The sequence below is a fragment of the Salvelinus sp. IW2-2015 genome, linkage group LG17, assembly GCF_002910315.2.
Source record: "Salvelinus sp. IW2-2015 linkage group LG17, ASM291031v2, whole genome shotgun sequence".
Taxonomy (NCBI): Eukaryota; Metazoa; Chordata; class Actinopteri; order Salmoniformes; family Salmonidae; genus Salvelinus; species Salvelinus sp. IW2-2015.
The window spans coordinates 10,470,601-10,489,965 of NC_036857.1; the positions used below are offsets into that span (position 1 = coordinate 10,470,601).

Consider the following 19,365-nt stretch of genomic DNA (forward strand, 5'->3'; position numbering starts at 1 on the left):
AGTAGTGCACTACATGGGGAATAGGGTGCCATTTGAGAGACTCAAAAACTGTTATGTTTCGGTGCAGGCCTGGTGATAGCGAAGGCTATGTCTAATACTGTAACCTCACTCCTGTTGGAGTCTCCTGCAGTTGAATAGTGTGCAGTACACTCCATGGGTTGGTGAGTGCTGTCAGGATCAGTGGTCTTCAGTGAGGGTTCAAAGGCTAACACCACTCTGAAAGAAGATGACCACTTCCCTCTAGGGGCAGACAGACAGACAGGGACAGACAGAGTGACTGTTTGTGTGCAGGCCTCATGGTAAAGGGGGTAACTAGTACATACAGATACTACATAGCAGGTCTGAAATACATCTGCACTAGCTAAACATACTGCGTTCCTCCCACTATATCATTCACCCCAAGCTTTGACTCAAGGAATTTATTTGCACACCTTAAGCCTCTCGCGTACTCTATCTTCAATATGTCAAACTGAAGCGTGGATGTGCAAATCCATACATCCTGATCCCAGTTCCCCTGTGTGACATTGTCACATCAATCGCATCCATTTAACCTAACCACCTTTGCATATTTACATGTCCAACTTGTAATCCTCCAATTCAATCCTTCATTTCTCCAAAACCTTCATTTAACTCATCCCTGGCTTCCCTCTCATCCTCTCATAGTGTTGGAATGGCACGGCTTGGCTTCATTTGTCTCCCAAATAACTCCTAGTCGTGATAATGAGACACTATGACAGGCATTAGGCCATTCACTTGATGATGCTATGTAGTGCTTATGACAGCAGCATTATGCAAAGTGGGACCATGAAGTGCCTGGATCTATCTCCTCTTGGTTTGCCTCCCCCATGGTAGGTGTATATCTGAATACTGTCTCTACTGTCTTTGATGGGGCTAGAGCAAAGCAAGTAGGCCTCATCTATATGGATGACATGTAGGATGATGCCCAGAGAAGGTGAGTGTAAATATGTACAGTAGGATGTCTTGTAATGTAATAATGAAGTCAATCTTGAACAGCGACACATAAACAAGTATGGCTGTGACCGTACAAGTCTCTTTGAATCTTCAGTGAACGCAAATGGCTTTTATGGTAATTTGAAGCTTGCAAGCAGGCTCGTTAGGCTACTCGTCGAACAACAAAGACAACAAAATACAGGGTGAAGAATATAAAGAGAGCGAAAGTGAAAAACAACAACATTTATAAAAAAAGTATATGTACAACATTTCTATGTAAAAAGAGATAATCATAAATCACGAACAGCAACAGCTGTGTAATGTGTGTATGTGCTTACGTGTGCGTGCACATAAGCGAGCATGTGTGTGCATTGAGCTGAGCTACGTTCTAGTGGAGAAAGAAGCACTAATCCTACTTTGTGATGGCGAGAGGTGAGGTGGAAAGCCTAATCACTGCTTCCGGTTTCTGCTTCTGTCACCCAGAGGCATTGTGGGTACACAGCAGGATCAGAGGGTCAAAGGTCATTCTCACCACAGGTGGTTTAGGGTCTACCTACACTCTGAGGGCTCACTGTTATTCAGTTATAATAACACCCCCCAATAACCTATATGACCTTGTCCCCTTTCAGAGACTTCTATTTTCTTCCAGTGTCCTTCCTCCCCYCTGTGTAAGGCATACTGTACATATATTTTTTTCTCCAAAGGGAGATGTGAGGGAGAGATACTGGGTGCAGTGTAAAGGGAAATAACCTGATAGTGAAGGGGGAGCTGGGAGGAAGAGCATGGGAGGCTGAGTCATCCTCTCCTCACATTTTATCTAGGAGTTTAGAGCTCTCTCTCTTCGTCAAGGAGATTACCTGGAGGAATCCATCATCCTCTTAATCATGAGGAGAACTGGAGGATGGATTAAATACATAACCTCGCCCAATCCCTATGAAATCTAATATTAGAGAGAGATCGAGAGGAGGGAGAGAAAAAGAGAGWATGTACGTATGTAGAAAGCACATTCTTCTCAAGTGTAAATCTCAACTGGAATGACATTGAATGACATTGGGGGAAATGTACTGTATACTGTACATAGGATGATGCATGGGTAGTGGTGTTTTCATAAAATACAATAAAATGTCCGTTCCTCAATACCAACATCTTATGACAGATTTAGCACTACTAAATACGGCTTTGGAAAGGTGCAGTTATTTTCTTTCTCTCTTTCCAAAAAGTTTATACGAGAGATTTTCCCCAACTTGTTTTTCGAAACCTCTTGCACCAAAATGTCATATGAATGAAAATGTCTGAGGGAGACATATGGTGGTGCTTGCTAAGTCCCTGACAGAATCTCAGTTCTCCCTCTCTGTGTTGTTGCTGCGACAGGGACCAGCATCAGAGATTGTATATTTAAAGTGTGTCAGGACAGAACAGTGAATCAGCACAAAAGCCGAAGCTTGAAACTTTGTGTCTCACACTTTGTCTTCTCTGCCAGCAGTGCAAGAGGACATGGAGCACAAACGGTTTGACGTTTACTAATACTTCAAAAATATTTACTTTCACAACCTTTTTCTTTTTACAATTTCTATAGTTTATCTCAACACATAGTTATCTTGTGGTCTGGTTGGTCTATGTTAGTAACATTTGGAAACAGGGGACAGAACCATACAACACACCTTCATCCTTCGTCCTACTATGGATTATTTTCTTTCACATTTCACACTTCATCCCTCTGTCCCGAGCTACCCAGCCTCATTAAGTTAAAAGTGCAAAGTAATGTGAACTCAAAAAAGCAAAGTTACAAAGCCATCCAAACTCAACTGCTTTTAGAGCCGCAATGACTAATGGTTTGAATACAGTAAATACATGTTGTCTAAAGACAGTCCCAATCCTGTATCTGTGTGAAATTCCTATTGTGACACTGACGATGGCTTTTTATCAGAACCTCAGACTTGAAGGAAATAAAAGAATTGTCCTTCGACTAAGGAGAGATACAGTACCAGTCAAAAGTTTGGACACACCTACTCATTCAAGGGTTTTCTTTATTTGTACTATTTTCTACATTGATTGGTCAACTATTAAATAACACATATTGAATCATGCAGTAACCAAAAAAAGTGTTAAACAAATCAAAATACACTACCGTTCAAAAGTCTGGGATCACTTAGAAATGTCCTTGTTTATGAAAGAAAAGCAATTTTTTTGTCCATTAAAATAACATCAAATTGATCAGAAATACAGTGTAGACATTGTTAATGTTGTAAATGACTATTGTAGATGGAAATGGCAGAGTTTTTATGGAATATCTACATAGGCGTACAGATGCCCATTATCAGCAACCATCACTCCTGTGTTCCAATGGCACGTTGTGTTAGCTAATCCAAGTTTATCATTTTAAAAGGCTAATTGATCATTAGAAAACCCTTTTGCAATTATGTTAGCACAGCTGAAAACTGTTGTTCTGATTAAAGAAGCAATAAAACTGTCCCTTTTTAGACTAGTTGAGTATCTGGAGCATCAGCATTTGTGRGTTCGATTACATGCTCAAAATGGCCAGAAACGAAGAACTTTCTTCTGAAACTTGCATAAAGAAACTGAAGATCTCGTGCAACGTTGTGTACTACTCCCTTCACAGAACAGCGCAAACTGGCTCTAACCAGAATAGAAAGAGGTGTGGGAGGCCCCGGTGCACAACTGAGCAAGAGGACAAGTACATTAGAGTGTTTGGTTTGAGAAACAGATGCCTCACAAGTCCTCAACTGGCAGCTTCATTAAACAGTACACGCAAAACACCAGTCTCAATGTCAACAGCGAAGAGGAAACTCCGGGATGCTGGCATTCTAGGCAGAGTTGCAAAGAAAAAGCCATAGCTCAGACTGGCCAATAAAAATAAAATATTAAGATGGGCAAAAGAACACAGACACTGGACATAGGAACTCTGCCTAGAAGGCCAGCAGAGTCACCTCTTCACTGTTGACATTGAGACTGGTGTTTTGCAGGTACTATTTAATGAAGCTGCCATTAATCTCTTTCTCAAACTAGACACTAATGTACTTGGCCTCTTGCTCAGTTGTGCACCGGGGCCTCCCACTCCTCTTTCTATTTTGGTTAGAGCCGGTTTGCGYTGTTCTGTGAAGGGAGTAGTACACAGCGTTGCACGAGATCTTCAGTTTCTTGGCAATTTCTCGCATGCAATAGCCTTCATTTCTCAGAACAAGAATAGACTGACGAGTTTCAGAAGAAAGTTCTTTGTTTCTGGCCATTTTGAGTTTGTAATCGAACCCACAAATGCTGATGCTCCAGATATTCAACTAGTCTAATCAGAACAACAGTTTTCAGCTGTGCTAACATAATTGCAAAAGTATTTTCTGATGATCAATTAGCCTTTTAAAATTATACACTTTGATTAGCTAACACAACGTGCCATTGGAAGACAGCGGTGATGGTTGCTGATAATGGGCCTCTGTACGCCTATGTAGATATTCCATAAAAAATCTGCCGTTTCCAGCTACAATAGTCATTTACAACATTAACAATGTCTACACTGTATTTCTGATCAATTTGATGTTATTATTAACAACAATGACCCCAAACCTTTGAACAGTTTACATTTGAGATTCTTCAAAGTAGCCACCCTTTGCCTTGAAGACAGCTTTGCACACTCTTGGCATTCTCTCAACCAACTTCACCTGGAATGCTTTTCCAACAGTCTTGAAGGAGTTCCCACATATGCTGAGCACTGATTAGCTGCTTTTCCTTTACTCTGCGGTCCAACTCATCCCAAACCATCTCAATTGGGTTGAGTTGGTTGATTGTGGAGGCGGGTGATTGTGGAGGCCAGGTCATCTGATGCAGCACTCCATCTGTCACGCCTGCTCCCTCTTCCCCTCTCTGGTGCCTACCCTCTCTGGCGCTCGAAACCTGTCATCAAGGCAAAGGGTGGCTAATTTAAAGAATCTCAAATATATAATATATTTTGATTTGTTTGGCACTTTCTTGGTTACTACATGATTCCATATGTGTTTTCATATTGTTTATGTCTTCACTATTATTCTACAATGTAGAAAATAGCAAAAGAAAAACCCTTGAATGAGTAGGTGGGTCCAAACTTTTGACTGGTAATGTGTCTTTGTACAGAGCACTCCCTCTCCTGATACCCCCTCACCCCCAAAGGCAAATCCCCTCTGCAACTTCTCCTGTGTCTGTCCATGTTGCATGACAGGGTGATGGACATGACACACAGGAAGTCGAACATGAAGGTCAGATTTGAGGGGTTATAAGGGGGCGGTGCCCCACGTTAGCCCAGAAAATGGGAACCAATCCTGAGTTAGCGAGAGTCAGACAAAATACGCACCAGTGAAGGCACTTCTTAAACAACACTGCTTCTGTTCTATGGAATTCAAGTTCAGAGAGATTAAACCAGGGCCTTCCACGCAGAAGAAAAAATTGACATTCTGTGTTTCTCTTTCTTTTCTTCCCCGTCACACAATATGCAGCTTGGACTATCTGCAAAGGGACGGCTGAGGGCTGATGCGGAAATGGGGAGCCCAACACCAGAAAATAGCTTGCTTTTAAGGACAGTAAAGACAGCAAGAGATAATACAAAATAAAAAAAWWWAAATAAAAACACACAACAAAAGTAACCAACCCCATAATCTACCAAAAAACCTGGAGAGCATAAGTTTCAGTCTTAGACAGTCTTGGAGCAGGAGAGGGCTCAGTACAGTACAGTAGGACCCAAAGCTGCCTTGCTGCACAGTCCACTATGGCGGTTGCTTAATTGATTGGTCAGTTGCTAGGTCAGTTCAGTTGGTTGGTGTGTGTGTGGGGTGTGTATTAAAGTTGGAGATCTGAGGACCCTCCCAAGGTTGTAGAGACATAGAGAGCATGGCAGACCAGCTGAGTAGGGTGGACTGGGGAAGTTGATCTTTGACCGGGCCCCCTGTGGCCCTAGTCGTCTTCCCCTCCCCCGTACATATCGGCCAGCTTCTTAAAGCGGGGGCCCCAGTCGTTGAGGTAGTCGTAGTCCTGGTCCCCTGTGCTGGAGGAGTTGAGGGAGCTGACGGATCCGGCCGTGGAGCCACTGCCCTCGTAGTCAAACACCAGGAGGGAGTCATATGGAGGGGCCGTGGGGTCGTTGTCTGCCGCCCGCAAACCCTGGAGGGAGATAGAGAGAGGAGAGAGTTAATAGTAAACAGGCTGACCTGTAGGGAGGGAGGGGGGTTAAAGTGGAACTGACAGCATTTTAGCAATATTCAAATCTGTTCATATACACCCCTAGGAAGAATATGACACTTTTTAAAAAACCTTTTCTGACAAGCGAGCACTTAGATATGGTCATTTTCACGTTTTCATAAATTATTAGAATGTTTGGGAAGTACATATACTAAGACATTTGTGAAAATTCTATAGCAATATAGAGTGGGAGAGCGGCCGTACGTTTGGACAATTAATAGACACTGCAGTCAATAAAACAGGAAAAAAAAACTGTCTCGTCCAACACAGGAGTCTACCAGTGCGCTATAGCCAATCAGAGCTACAGAAGGCCTTTATGTAAACAAGTCATTTGCCACATGGGCCAGCCATCATTCACTTTGAAATGGACTGTGTGTTTACAGACAGTTGCAACAGTGCGACATTAGATCATTAGAGCACATTTGCCAAAAGCCACAAAATACACCTGAATGGATTTCTGCAAATATGTAAATCCCACGGAGGCCTCTTACATTTTGGGAACTTTACAGTGCTATTGATCAAACTACCATGAAAGGGTAGGCTTTCTCTCCCTCAGTTATGCACATGAACAACAACAAGCTCAACAACTAATGCTAGCCAGAGCAAGATGAGCTAAAATATAACGAAGGAACATTAGATAAACCCTCTCAAACTTTTACAGCTAGTTGGCCATCAAAATTGCACTGATAAACGATGGGGAATTGTAGCCTACTCGTCCTTCTGTAGCTTGCCTGCCAATGCATGCTTGTYCCAACCAAGCACCCAAGCTAGCTTGCTAGCTAGCTACTTCCAGACACAAACGAGAGAACACCTCACTCTGACCATTTTRCTCTCCGTAGCAGAGCGTGTTAGGCTGTTTACATGTTAATAGAGCACAGGCTGAGGAAGCATCACAGCAAAGGCCAACAGGATTAGCAAGGTTAGTGTATAGTACTATATAGAGACAGAGGAGGGTAGGCTTTCAGCAAGATAACATACACAGGCTAAGGAAACACCATAGAGGAGATGGGAAATGTTGGCATACAGGCAATATATTGGGAGTGACAGAGTGATGTCATTGGCAGGGATGTAGAATCCCCAAGGAGGAGGATACAGTGGGCAGCCGAGCCACCATGTGTTTGTGTTTTGCCAGACTACTGGAGCGAGATTACACACACACACACACACAGTGTGTGTGTGTGTGTGTGTGTGTGTGTGTGTGTGTGTGTGTGTGTGTGTGTGTGTGTGTGTGTGTGTGTGTGTGTGTGTGTGTGTGTGTGTGTGTGTGTGTGTGTGTGTGTGTGTGTGTGTGTGTGTGTGTGTGTGTGTGTGTGTGTGTGTGTGTGTGTGTTTGTAGGCAGAATGGATCAAAGCTGAACAGCTGCCAATACTTCTCAAGTGTGAACATGTTGTCACGGCGCCTGTCAGTCAAAGCCTTCTTGCACGAGTGTGTTTAAATTGGGGTTACGTACACACGCATGTGTGCGTACATGTATGTGTGTGTGTGTGTGTGTTTGAGTGTGTGATAACAGCTGCCAGGTAATCTCCATCTCCACTGTTGCCAAAGTTAAGAGCGTTGAAACCTGTAAATAAACAACTTGCAGAAAATGCCTACATTTATGCAATATTATCCTCAGATCTCACACATTTACCTGAAACAGAAGGTGTGTCAAATGTACCTTAGAAATAAGGAGGTACATAGTATATGCACCTTCTCATATTTACAGATGTCTTCATTTTTTATTTCAATGTCTCATGTTGAGTGTTTGTAGTTGTGTATTGTAGGTTAGTCATTGTGCCTTGTATGTGGAATTGTGTCTGTGTTTGTGTCAGATCCCAAGTAGAAAAGTGCTGACGGACTAAACCGTATCTTGATAAAGAAATAAACAAAACAATACTATGACCCCTGGTTGCCCCCCTCACCTCGTTGATGAAGTCCCCGATATCCCCAGGGTGGGGGACCGCAGGTCGGATGGGATACTGGGACTCAGAGATGATGGGGCGCTCGTCCACCCTCCGTACCCCCAGGGGCTTACTGATGATGTGCTCCAGAGAGTCAGGCTGCTGTAGCTGGCTTAGGTCATAGTCCTGCACAGAGACACGCAGAGACAGATGATACAGTCAACCTCACGACATAACTAACTTGCACTCAGTGTTTGTGGGTGTATGTGCAATGTATATGCGTATTCAGATCACTCAACTTTTTACACATTTTGCTACGTTACTGTAATGTATTAAATGTAACAAAATCCTCAGTAATCTACACACAATACCCTATAATGACAAAGCGAAAACAAGATTTGAGAAATGTTTTCACATGTATAAAAAACAAAATAAAATACAGCTTATTTATATAAGTATTCAGACCCTTTGCTGTGGGACTCAAAATTGAGCTCAGGTGCCTCCTGTTGCCATTGATCATCCTTGAGATGTTTCTACAACTTGATTGGAGTCCACCAGTGGTAAATTCAATTGATTGAACATGATTTGGAAAGGCACACACCTGTCTATATAAAGGTCCCACAGTTTACAGTGCATGTTAGAGCAAAAACCAAGTCATGAGGTCAAATAAATTGTCCGTAGAGCTCCGAAACAGGATTGTGTCGAGGCTCAGATCTAGGGGAAGGGTACCAAGACATTTCTGAAGCAGTTTGGCCGCCAGGCAATTGGGGGAGAAGGGCCTTGGTCAGGGAAGTGACCAAAAACCCGATGGTCACTCTGACAGAGCTCTAGAGTTCCTCTGTGAAGATGAGAGAATCTTTCAGAAGGACAACCATCTCTGCAGCACTCCACCAATCAGGCCTTTATGGTAGAGTGGCCAGACAGAAGCCACTACTTGGTAAAAAGGCACATGACAGCCTGCTTGGAGTTTGCCAAAAGGAACCTAAAGGACTCAGACCATGAGAAACAATATTTTCTGGTTTGATGAAACCAAGGTTCAACACTTTGGCCTGAATGCCTAGCGTCATGTCTGGAGGAAACCGGACACCATCTGTGAATTGATCGCTCCCCATCTAGCTTCAGAGTTTGTTCTGTTAGGTGACCTAAACTGGGATATGCTTAACACCCCGGCAGTCCTACAATCCAAGCTTGATGCCCTCAATCTCACACAAATCATCAAGGAACCCACCAGGTACAACCCATCAAACTCCGTTAACATGGGCACCCTAATAGACATTATCCTGACCAACCTGCCCTCCAAAATACACCTCTGCTGTCTTCAATCAAGATCTCAGCGATCACTGCCTCATTGCCTGTATCCGCCACGGGTCCGCGGTGAAACGACCACCCCTCATCACTGTCAAACGCTCCCTAAAACACTTCTGCGAGCAGGCCTTCTAATCGACCTGGCCCGGGTACCCTGGAAGGAATATTGACCTCATCCCGTCAGTTGAGGATGCCTGGTCATTCTTTAAATGTTCTTCCTCACCATATTAGACAAGCATGCTCCGTTCAAAAAATGCAGAACCAAGAACAGATATAGCCCTTGGTTCACTCCAGACCTGACTGCCCTCGACCAGCACAAAAACATCCTGTGGCGAACTGCAATAGCATCGAAAGAGCCCCCCGATATGCAACTGTTCAGGGAAGTCAGGAACCAATACACGCAGTCAGTCAGGAAAGCAAAGGCCAGCTTTTTCAAGCAGAAATTTGCATCCTGTAGCTCTAACTCCAAAAAGTTCTGGGATACTGTAAAGTCCATGGAGAAAACAGAGCACCTCCTCCCAGCTGCCCACTGCACTGAGGCTAAGGTAACACGGTCACCACCGATAAATCCGTGATAATCGAAGACTTCAACAAGCATTTCTCAATGGCTGGCCATGCCTTTCCTGCCTGGCAACCTTCACAGCCCCGCCCCCCCCGCTGCTACTCGCCCAAGCCTCCCCAGCTTCTCTTTACCCAAATCCAGATAGCAGATGTTCTGAAAGAGCTGGAAAACCTGGACCCATACAATCAGCTGGCGCTGACAATCTGGACCCCCTATTTCTGAAACTGTCCGCCGCCATTGTCGCACCCCCTATTACCAGCCTGTTCACCTCTCCTTCGTATCATCTGAGATCCCCAAGGATTGGAAAGCTGCCGCGGTCATCCCCCTCTTCAAAGGGGGAGACACCCTGGACCCAAACTGTTACAGACCTATACCATCCTGCCCTGCCTATCTAAGGTCTTCGAAAGCCAAGTCAACAAAACAGATCACTGACCATCTCGAATCCCACCGTACCTTCTCCGCTGGTGCAATCGGTTCCCGAGCCGGTCACGGGTGCACCTCAGCCCGCCTCAAGGTACTAAACGATATCATAACCGCCATCGATAAAAGACATTACTGTGCAGCCGTCTTATCCGACCTGGCAGGCTTTCGACTCGTCAATCACCATATTCTTATCGGCAGACTCAGTAGCCTCGGTTTTTCTAATGACTGCCTTGCCTGGTTCACCAACTTACTTTGCAGACAGAGTCAGTGTGTCAAATCGGAGGGCATGTTGTCCGGTCCTCTGGCAAGTCTCTATGGGGTCCACAGGGTTCAATTCTCGGGCCGACTCTTTTCTCTGTATACATCAATGATGTTGCTCTTGCTGCGGGCGATTCCCTGATCCACCTCTACGCAGACGACACCATTATATATACTTCCGGCCCTTCCTTGGACACTGTGCTATCTAACCTCCCAAACGAGCTTCAATGCCATACAACATCCTTCCGTGGCCTCCCAACTGCCTCTTAAACGCTAGTAAAACCAAATGCATGCTTTTCAACCGTTCGCTGCCTGCACCCGCACGCCGACTAGCATCACCACCCTGGACGTTCGACCTAGAATATGTGACATCTATAAGTACCTAGGTGTCTGTAGACTGCAAACTCTCCTTCCAGACTCATGATCAAACATTCTCCAATCCAAAATCAAATCAACGAAGAATCGGCTTTCTATTCCGCAAACAAGCCTCCTTCACTCACGCCGCCAAACTTACCCTAGTAAAACTGACTAATCCTACCGATCCTCGACTTCGGCGATGTCATCTACAAAATAGCTTCCAATACTCTACTCAGCAAACTGGATGCATTTATCACAGTGCCATTCGTTTTGTTACTAAAGCACCTTATACGACCCACCACTCGCGACCTGTATGCCCCTAGTCGGCTGCGCCCTCGCTACATGTTCGTCGTCAGACCCACTGGCTCCAGGTCATCTACAAGGCTATGCTAGGTAAAGTGCCGCCTATCTCAGTTCACTCGGTCACGATGGCTACACCCACCCGCAGCACGCGCTCCAGCAGGTGTATCTCACTGATCATCCCTAAAGCCAAACCTCATTTGGACGCCTTTCCTTCCAGTTCTCTGCTGCCTGCGACTGGAACGAATTGCAAAAATCTCCTGAATTGGAGACTTTTATCTCCCTCAACAACTTTTAAATCTGCTATCCGAGCAGCTAACCGATCGCTGCAGCTGTACATAGTCCCATCTGTAAACTACCCACCCCAATTTACCTACCTCACCCCCATACTGCTTTTATTTATTTACTTTTCTGCTCTTTTGCACACCAGTATCTCTTCTTGCACATGATCATCTGATGATTTATCACTCCAGTGTTAATCTGCTAAATTGTAATTATTCGATTTATTGCCTACCTCATGCCTTTTGCACACATTGTATATAGATTCTCTTTTTTTTCTACCATGTTATTGACTGTTTATTGTTTACTGCATGTGTAACTCTGTGTTGTCTGTTCACACTGCTATGCTTTTGTACGGATGTGAAATGGCTAGCTAGTTAGCGGGTACGCGCTAGTAGCGTTTCAATCAGTTACGTCACTTGCTCTGAGACTAAGTAGGGTTTCCCCTTGCTCTGCAAGGGCCGGGCCTTTTGTGAGCGATGGGTAACGAATGCTTCGTGGGCGACCGTTGTTGATGTGTGCAGAAGGTCCCTGGTTCGCGCCCGTGTCGGGCGAGGGGACGGTCTAAAGTTATACTGTTACATTGATGCTGTTGAACCCGGCACACTGGTTGCTGCGGAAAAAGGAGGAGGTTGAAAAGGGGTGAGTGCATGTAACGGATGTGAAATGGCTAGCTAGTTAGCGGGTACGCGCTAGTAGCGTTTCAATCAGTTACGTCACTTGCTCTGAGACTTAAGTAGGGTTTCCCCTTGCTCTGCAAGGGCCGCGGCCTTTGTGGAGCGATGGGTAACGATGCTTCGTGGGCGACCGTTGTTGATGTGTGCAGAGGGTCCCTGGTTCGCGCCCGTGTCGGGGCGAGGGGACGGTACTAAAGTTATACTGTTACACTTTATCTTGGCCAGGTCGCAGTTGCAAATGAGAACTTGTTCTCAACTAGCCTACCTGGTTAAATAAAGGTGAAATAAAAAAAATAAAAAAAATAACGTGAAGCATGGTGGTGGCAGCATTATACTGTGGGGGTGTTTTCAACCGCAGCGACTGGGAGACCAGTCAGGATTGAGGTAAAGATGAACGGAGCAAAGTACAGAGAGATCCTTGATGAAAGCCTGCTCCAGAGTGCTCAGAACCTCAGACTGGGGAGAAGGTTCACCTTCCAACAGTACAACAACCCTAAGCACACAGCCAAGACAATGCTGGACTGGCTTCAGGACAAGTCTCGGAATGTCCTTGAGTGGCCCAGCCAGAGCCTGGACTTGAACCCGATCTAACATCTCGGGAGAGACCTGAAAATAGCTGTGCAGCAACACTCCCCATCCAACCTGACAGAGCTTAAGAGGATCTGCAGAGAAGAATGGGAGAAACTCCCCAAATAAAGGTGTGCCAAGCTTGTAGTGTCATACCCAAGAAGACTTGAGGCTATAATTTCTGCCAAAGCTACTGAGTAAAGGGTCTGAATACTCACAATACGTAAATGTTCATTTAATTTTTTTCATACATTTCATTTGCTAAAATTCATAAAAACCTGCTTTGCTTTGTCATTATGAGGTATTGTGTGTAGATTGATGACAAAAAAACAAACAATTTAAGCAATTTTAGAATGAGGCTGTAACTTAATAAAATGTGGATAAAGTGAAGGGGTCTGAATACTTTCCTAACGCACTGTATACTGTAAACATACATGTATATGTGTACAAGTCTGTATCTGTGTGTGTGTCTCTCAGTGAGTGTCTCTCTGTATGTGTTAGTCTCTCAGTGTGTGTGTGTGTGTGTGTGTGTGTGTGTGTGTGCGTGTGTACCTGGTCCTCCTCTCCCCCTCCTTCCTCGTCGTATTTCAGAATGTTATCTCTGACATCGTCCTCTGGGTCGATCAGCAGCTGTTTGGTCTGCCTCTCCTTCTCTCTACGCTTCATCCACACCACAAACACTAGCACCATACCTGGAACACAACATACACACACACACACACACAACACCTCTAACAACACAATAATACTGCAAAACACACAATGAACACACATTGAAGAATACCCTTCAACTGCAAAACACTCAACCAATAAAACTTTATTAACACACTTCCACTACAAAACACTTGACCCACATTATTGACCTACGGCAAAATACACAACCAGCACATCTTTAACAACACACTTATAGGCCGACTGCAAAACACACAACCACACAAAAAGCTCTACACATTTGTAGAGCATAGGACTGTATCACTATACATAAGAGCGAAACCCACAATGTAAATATAATCCATGAGCACACAGCCACAAAACAAACCACCAGCAGCACCTCAGCAAGACAACTCCACATTAAAACCCCTGTCTGACAGAACCCAATAATAAAACCCATGGGGTCACCAACTCAGAGAGAACACATGCTGGTGGCCAGCTAAGCATCCATCTAAAATTCAACCTGTATGCTATTGTGTTTACTGCATGGTAAATGTTTGATTGTAAGGCCCAAACAAGAGAACAGCAAATCATTACCCTCTTCAGCATCTGGTAAGAAAGGTGGTTTAATATACCATGTGATCATAAGGAGGGATCTGATGTATTGTGTGTAGGGAGGAGATAGTGGTAGCTACAGGTAGAGATCTTCATGGGTCCAAAAAGTTGGACCCATTCTGAAATTAACCTGGGGCTTTCCCAACCGGATCAATATGCAAAATCTTAAAAAATATAGATTTTTATTTTACCTTTATTTAACTAGGCAAGTCAGTTAAGAACAAATTCTTATTTACAATGAGGGTCTACCCCGGCCAAACCCGGATGACACTGGGCCAATTGTGTGCCACCCTATGGGACTCCCAATGGCGGCCGAATGTGATGCAGCCTGGATTCAAATCAGAGACTTGCACTGAGATATAGTGCCTTAGACCGCTGTGCCACTCGCGAGACCCGTTCCGAACTGACTGGAGGACAACTAGATCCGTTCCGTATAAACCTGGTCAGATCCAGACCCTGTCTGGTCTGATCAGAGTGAAGCAGCAGAAAAGTAATTATTTAAGCTACTTTATTAACTGGAGGTTATAAAGTGCGAGAGGAGGGAGAGAGAGGTGCAGCTCTAGCAGGCGGTGGAGGGGCCGTACTGTGAGTGAGTGACACAGGGAGCAGAAAGGAGGGAGGGAGAGAGAGACGACTCAAACTATAGTAGACTAATAGCTACCATAGCTAGATTATTTATCTTAAAATATGATTGCATAGTACCAGTCTTGACTGCATCAAACTGGGAGAAGCTAGTTAAGCTAGCTAACGTTAGCTAGCTAGGCTAATTGAGGCTGCAGTGCATTTGCTTTTTCATCCTACAGTTACAAATAACAATTCCATTCAGAATATTAAGTAGCAGGCTACCTGTTGGCTCTTGGTTGTTGTAGCCTATCCTTCTCCTTTTAATTCTGTCATTTTAATTCCATTTTCCATTGATAGATATCTCCTAACTTTTGCCACACACGGAGGCTCTATGACTGTAGCTTATTACCACTTTGATGTCTTATGATTGGCCAACAACAACAAGCTACTCGTGCCACTCTCCACACTCCACACTCGTGAAAAGCAAGAGCAGCAGCATAGATTACTGCAGCAGTCACATTCAGATCTGTAAGGGGCCTTCCGGACAAGTCATTTAAAATTACATTTTCCCAAGACCTGTGACAATCATATCAGATTCGACCCAGACCCGTGACATTCTTTACATTTCTGGATCCGGACCCACTCGGGTCCCGGATCGGGTCTCGGTTATACGGGTACAGGTGGATATGTGAAGACCTCTAGCTACAGGGGGAAGGGGAGAGGAAGCGAGAGGAAGGAAGATATGTCTGTTTTAGGGCTGTCAAATTATATATATATTTTAGAAAGTTAATCAAATCAAATGTTATTGCTCACATACACATATTTAGCAGATGTTATTGCAGGTGTAGCAACATGCTTGTGTTCCTAGCTCCAACAATACAGTAATATCTAACCATTAACAACAATACAAACAAATCTAAAAGTAAAAATCTGAGTATTTGCTGTGATTTAAGATGAAATTAATTTAAGATTTTTCATACAAAAAACATTACAGGAATATTGACGTCTTGATTTTGTCTAAAGTAACGGTTAGCAAAATTAGGTACAGTTGAAGTCGGAAGTTTACATACACTTAGGTTGGAATCATTAAAACTCGTTTTTCAACCACTCAACAAATGTCTTGTTAACAAACTATAGTTTTGGCAAGTCAGTTAGGACATCTACTTTGTGCATGACACAAGTAATTTTTCCAACAATTTTTTACAGACAGATTATTTCACTTATAATTCACTGTATCACAATTCCAGTGCATCAKAAGTTTACATACACTAAGTTGACTGTGCCTTTAAACAGCTTGGACAATTCCAGAAAATGATGTCATGGCTTTAGAAGCTTCTGATAGCCTAATTGACAGCATTTGAGTCAATTGGAGGTGTACCTGTGGATGTATTTCAAGGCCTACCTTCAAACTCACTGCCTCTTTGCTTGACATCATGGGAAAATCAAAAGAAATCAGGTAAGACCTCAGAAAAAAATGGTAGACCTCCACAAGTCTGGTTCATCCTTGGGAGCAATTTCCAAATGCCTGAAGGTACCACGTTCATCTGTACAAACAATAGTATGCAAGTATAAACACCATGGGACCACGCAGCCGTCATACCGCTCAGGAAGGAGACGCGTTCTGTCTCCTAGAGATGAATGTACTTTGGTGCGAAAAGTGCAAATCAATCCCAGAACAACAGCAAAGGACTTTGTGAAGATGCTGGAGAAACCGGTACAAAATTATCTATATCCACAGTAAAACGAGTCCTATATCGACATAACCTGAAAGGCTGCTCAGCAAGGAAGAAGCCACTGCTCCAAAACCGCCGTAAAAAAGCCAGACTACGGTTTGCAACTGCACATAGTGCAGGATAGAAGTACAATCTGCTGTCATTCTGATCTGCTAAGAATATTACTCCTGCTTATTATGAAGAAAAAAATACATCTGTTTAACTTTGGTGTAAACTAAAGGAGTATGTTTTGAATAGTTTTTGTTGTATTAATGCTATTTAATCTCTCCTCAGACTAAAATGATTCTGTCTTGTCACGCCCTGACCATAGATTGCTTTGTATGTTTCTATGTTTTGTTTGGTCAGGGTGTGATGTGGGTGGGATTCTATGTTGTATGTCTAGGTTGTCTGTTTCTATGTGTTTGGCCTAGTATGGTTCTCAATCAGAAGCAGGTGTCAGTCGTTGTCTCTGATTGGGAGCCATATTTAGGTAGCCTGTTTTCCTTTGTGTTTTGTGGGTGGTTGTATCCTGTGTTAGTGTTTTCACCGTACGGGACTGTTTCGGGTTGTTTGTTTTGTACTTTTGTTATGTTCGTTCAGTGTTCTGTTTGATTTATTAAATTATAGTTATGGACACTTACCACGCTGCGTATTGGTCCGATCCTTGCTACTCCTCGTCAGACGAAGAGGACGAAACCCATGACATGTCTGTCCTGTGGGTACCTTTGCCACTGTTCCACCCCTTGTGTGTTGCGCTGTCATTGTGTATTTGATAAAAAATATCATACTTTTTGGAGAAATGTCCTCTGGTCTGATGAAACAAAAATAGAACTGTTTGGCTATAATGACCATTGTTATGTTTGGAGGAAAAAGGGGGATGCTTGCAAGCCGAAGAACACCATCCCAAACGGGAAGCACGGGGTGGCAGCATCATGTTGTGGGGGTGCTTTGCTGCAGGAGGAACTGGTGCAAATAGATGACATCATGAGGGAGGAAAATTATGTGGATATATTGAAGCAACATCTCAAGACATCAGTCAGGAAGTTAAAGCTTGGTCGCAAATGGKTCTTCCAAATGGACAATAACCCCAAGCATACTTCCAAAGTTGTGGCAAAATGGCTTAAGGACAACCATCACAAAGCACTGAGCTCAATCCCATAGACAATTCGTGGGCAGAACTGAAAAAGCGTGTGCGAGCCAGGAGGCCATTAAACCTTTTTCAGTTACACCAGCTCTGTGAGGAGGAATGGGCCAAAATTCACCCAACTTATTGTGGGAAGCTTGTGGTAGGCTACCCGAAACGTTTGACCCAAGTTAAACAATTTAAAGGAAATGCTACCACATACTAATTGAGTGTATGTAAACTTCTAACCCACTGGGAATGTGATGAAAGAAATTAAAGCTGAAATAAATAATTCTCTCTACTATTATGCTGACATTTCACATTCTTAAAATAAAGTGGTGATCCTAACTGACCTAAGACAGGGAATTTTTACTGGGATTAAATGTAAAGAATTGTGAAAAACTGAGTTTAAATGTATTTGGTTAAGGTGTATGTAAACTTCCAACTTCAACTGTACATTGAGAAAGCACACTTTCTTTAACTTGAATGTCAACTTGTTTTACATTGCATTGTTGTTTTTAGCTGTATAGATTATGTATTTGGGATGTTTTCAGCGTATTTTCAACACTTTCAGTCAATGCGATGTCTACAGTCAAATTAAAACGGAACTTGAGTAAACTAATTAACTCTGACAGACCTAGTCTCTTTCTATACTCTCTAACAGCGGTGAACCCGATTTGTTGTTAATAAGAAAGTGATGGCTCTGAGTGAATCTAAGTGAAGCGTCTGGAGGTATGGCAGGTGTGTATGTGTATTCTTTTTGTGTGCTTGTGAATACAAGAAAAATTGTTTGTGTGTATCTACGATGTCCAGTCAGTATACTCACTGAGTAGTATGATGATACAGATGAGTATGGCTATGATAGCTCCAGTCCCCAGTCCAGCGGCAGCCACAGCCCCGACCAGGGTGCAGTCTCCATTCTCATCACACGGACACACCTTGACCTTTATAATGGACCTGTTGGAGAGAGGAGGGTTCCCCGAGTCGCTCACAATCACAGGCACCTCATACACCCCAGGCTTCAGATACTGGATCCGCAAACTCAACCGGGCATAGTCACCTGGGAAGGGGAGGGGAGAGACATACTGTTAATACCCAATATCAGAACACTCAAACACTTTTTAGGCACTGCCTCTACTACCCCGAGAGCGAGGAGCGAAGCTTCCTGGCTCCCATTTTCCCTCTCATCGTGCCGGTGTCCGCCTTGAGCGATCTACTCTTTCCCTCTCAGCTTTTCCCGGAAGCTCTCTTCTCTCTCTCTCTATCTTACCAGGAGCATCCCACTCTTATCTTCTGTGTCTATACATCTCTTCTTTCTGTCTTTCTTTCCCTCATCCATGCTGTCTTCCATTTTTGCTTTACCGAATCTCCTTTCCTCTTTCCTTTTATTCACGAGTCTAGTCTATTCGACTAACCTGATGCTCTTCTGACTCATCTCCATGAGGCAGGGCAGTAGAGACGTTCTGTCCAGTGGTGCGGCTGTGTGACACTTTGTGTGTGTGTGTGTGGTGTGTGTGTGTTCCCCACACCGTACTCCTTCCTTTTAGCTCCTGCTCCCGTCTCCTCTCTCCTCTTTTCCTCCTCTTTCTTCCCTCTCCCTTCTCCTGTCTCCATTTCCCGGACATCACTCTCCACTGGTTCATGCGTCACGAACCCTAGTATCTATTGCTGGAGGGGATGTGCATGCGCGTCCCTCTCTGCTGCCCGCGCAGTCCTCACGCTCTGTGAGCGAGCCCCTCCCGAATGCCGGCTCACACCATCCCACCACGGTGCGCAGGACATCAGACCCCGGACCAGTTAGGACACTTGTAATTCGAAGCTGCAAAACCCTTCCCGCAGCACTCCAGCGCATCTGGAACTGTGTCAGTCTAAACGGTGCAGGGGAACCAGATGTAGCTTGGGGGGGGGAGGGGGGGGGGT

At 44.1% G+C, this 19,365-nt stretch overlaps 1 protein-coding gene across 1 annotated transcript in view; it reads right to left on the reverse strand.

Moving 5' to 3' along the window:
• Positions 1–4,096: 4,096 nt before the first annotated feature.
• The window catches only part of LOC111976870 (cadherin-4-like), a 614,552-nt gene continuing 599,283 nt past the window's right edge, over positions 4,097–19,365 (reverse strand). The window contains exons 15-18 of the mRNA XM_070447844.1: positions 18,272–18,505; positions 13,333–13,472; positions 8,074–8,238; positions 4,097–6,093 (exon numbers count right to left, since the gene is read on the reverse strand). Of these exons, the coding sequence (XP_070303945.1) occupies positions 5,887–6,093; positions 8,074–8,238; positions 13,333–13,472; positions 18,272–18,505 (746 nt within the window). The 3' untranslated portion in view covers positions 4,097–5,886. The remainder of the gene's footprint in view (positions 6,094–8,073; positions 8,239–13,332; positions 13,473–18,271; positions 18,506–19,365) is intronic.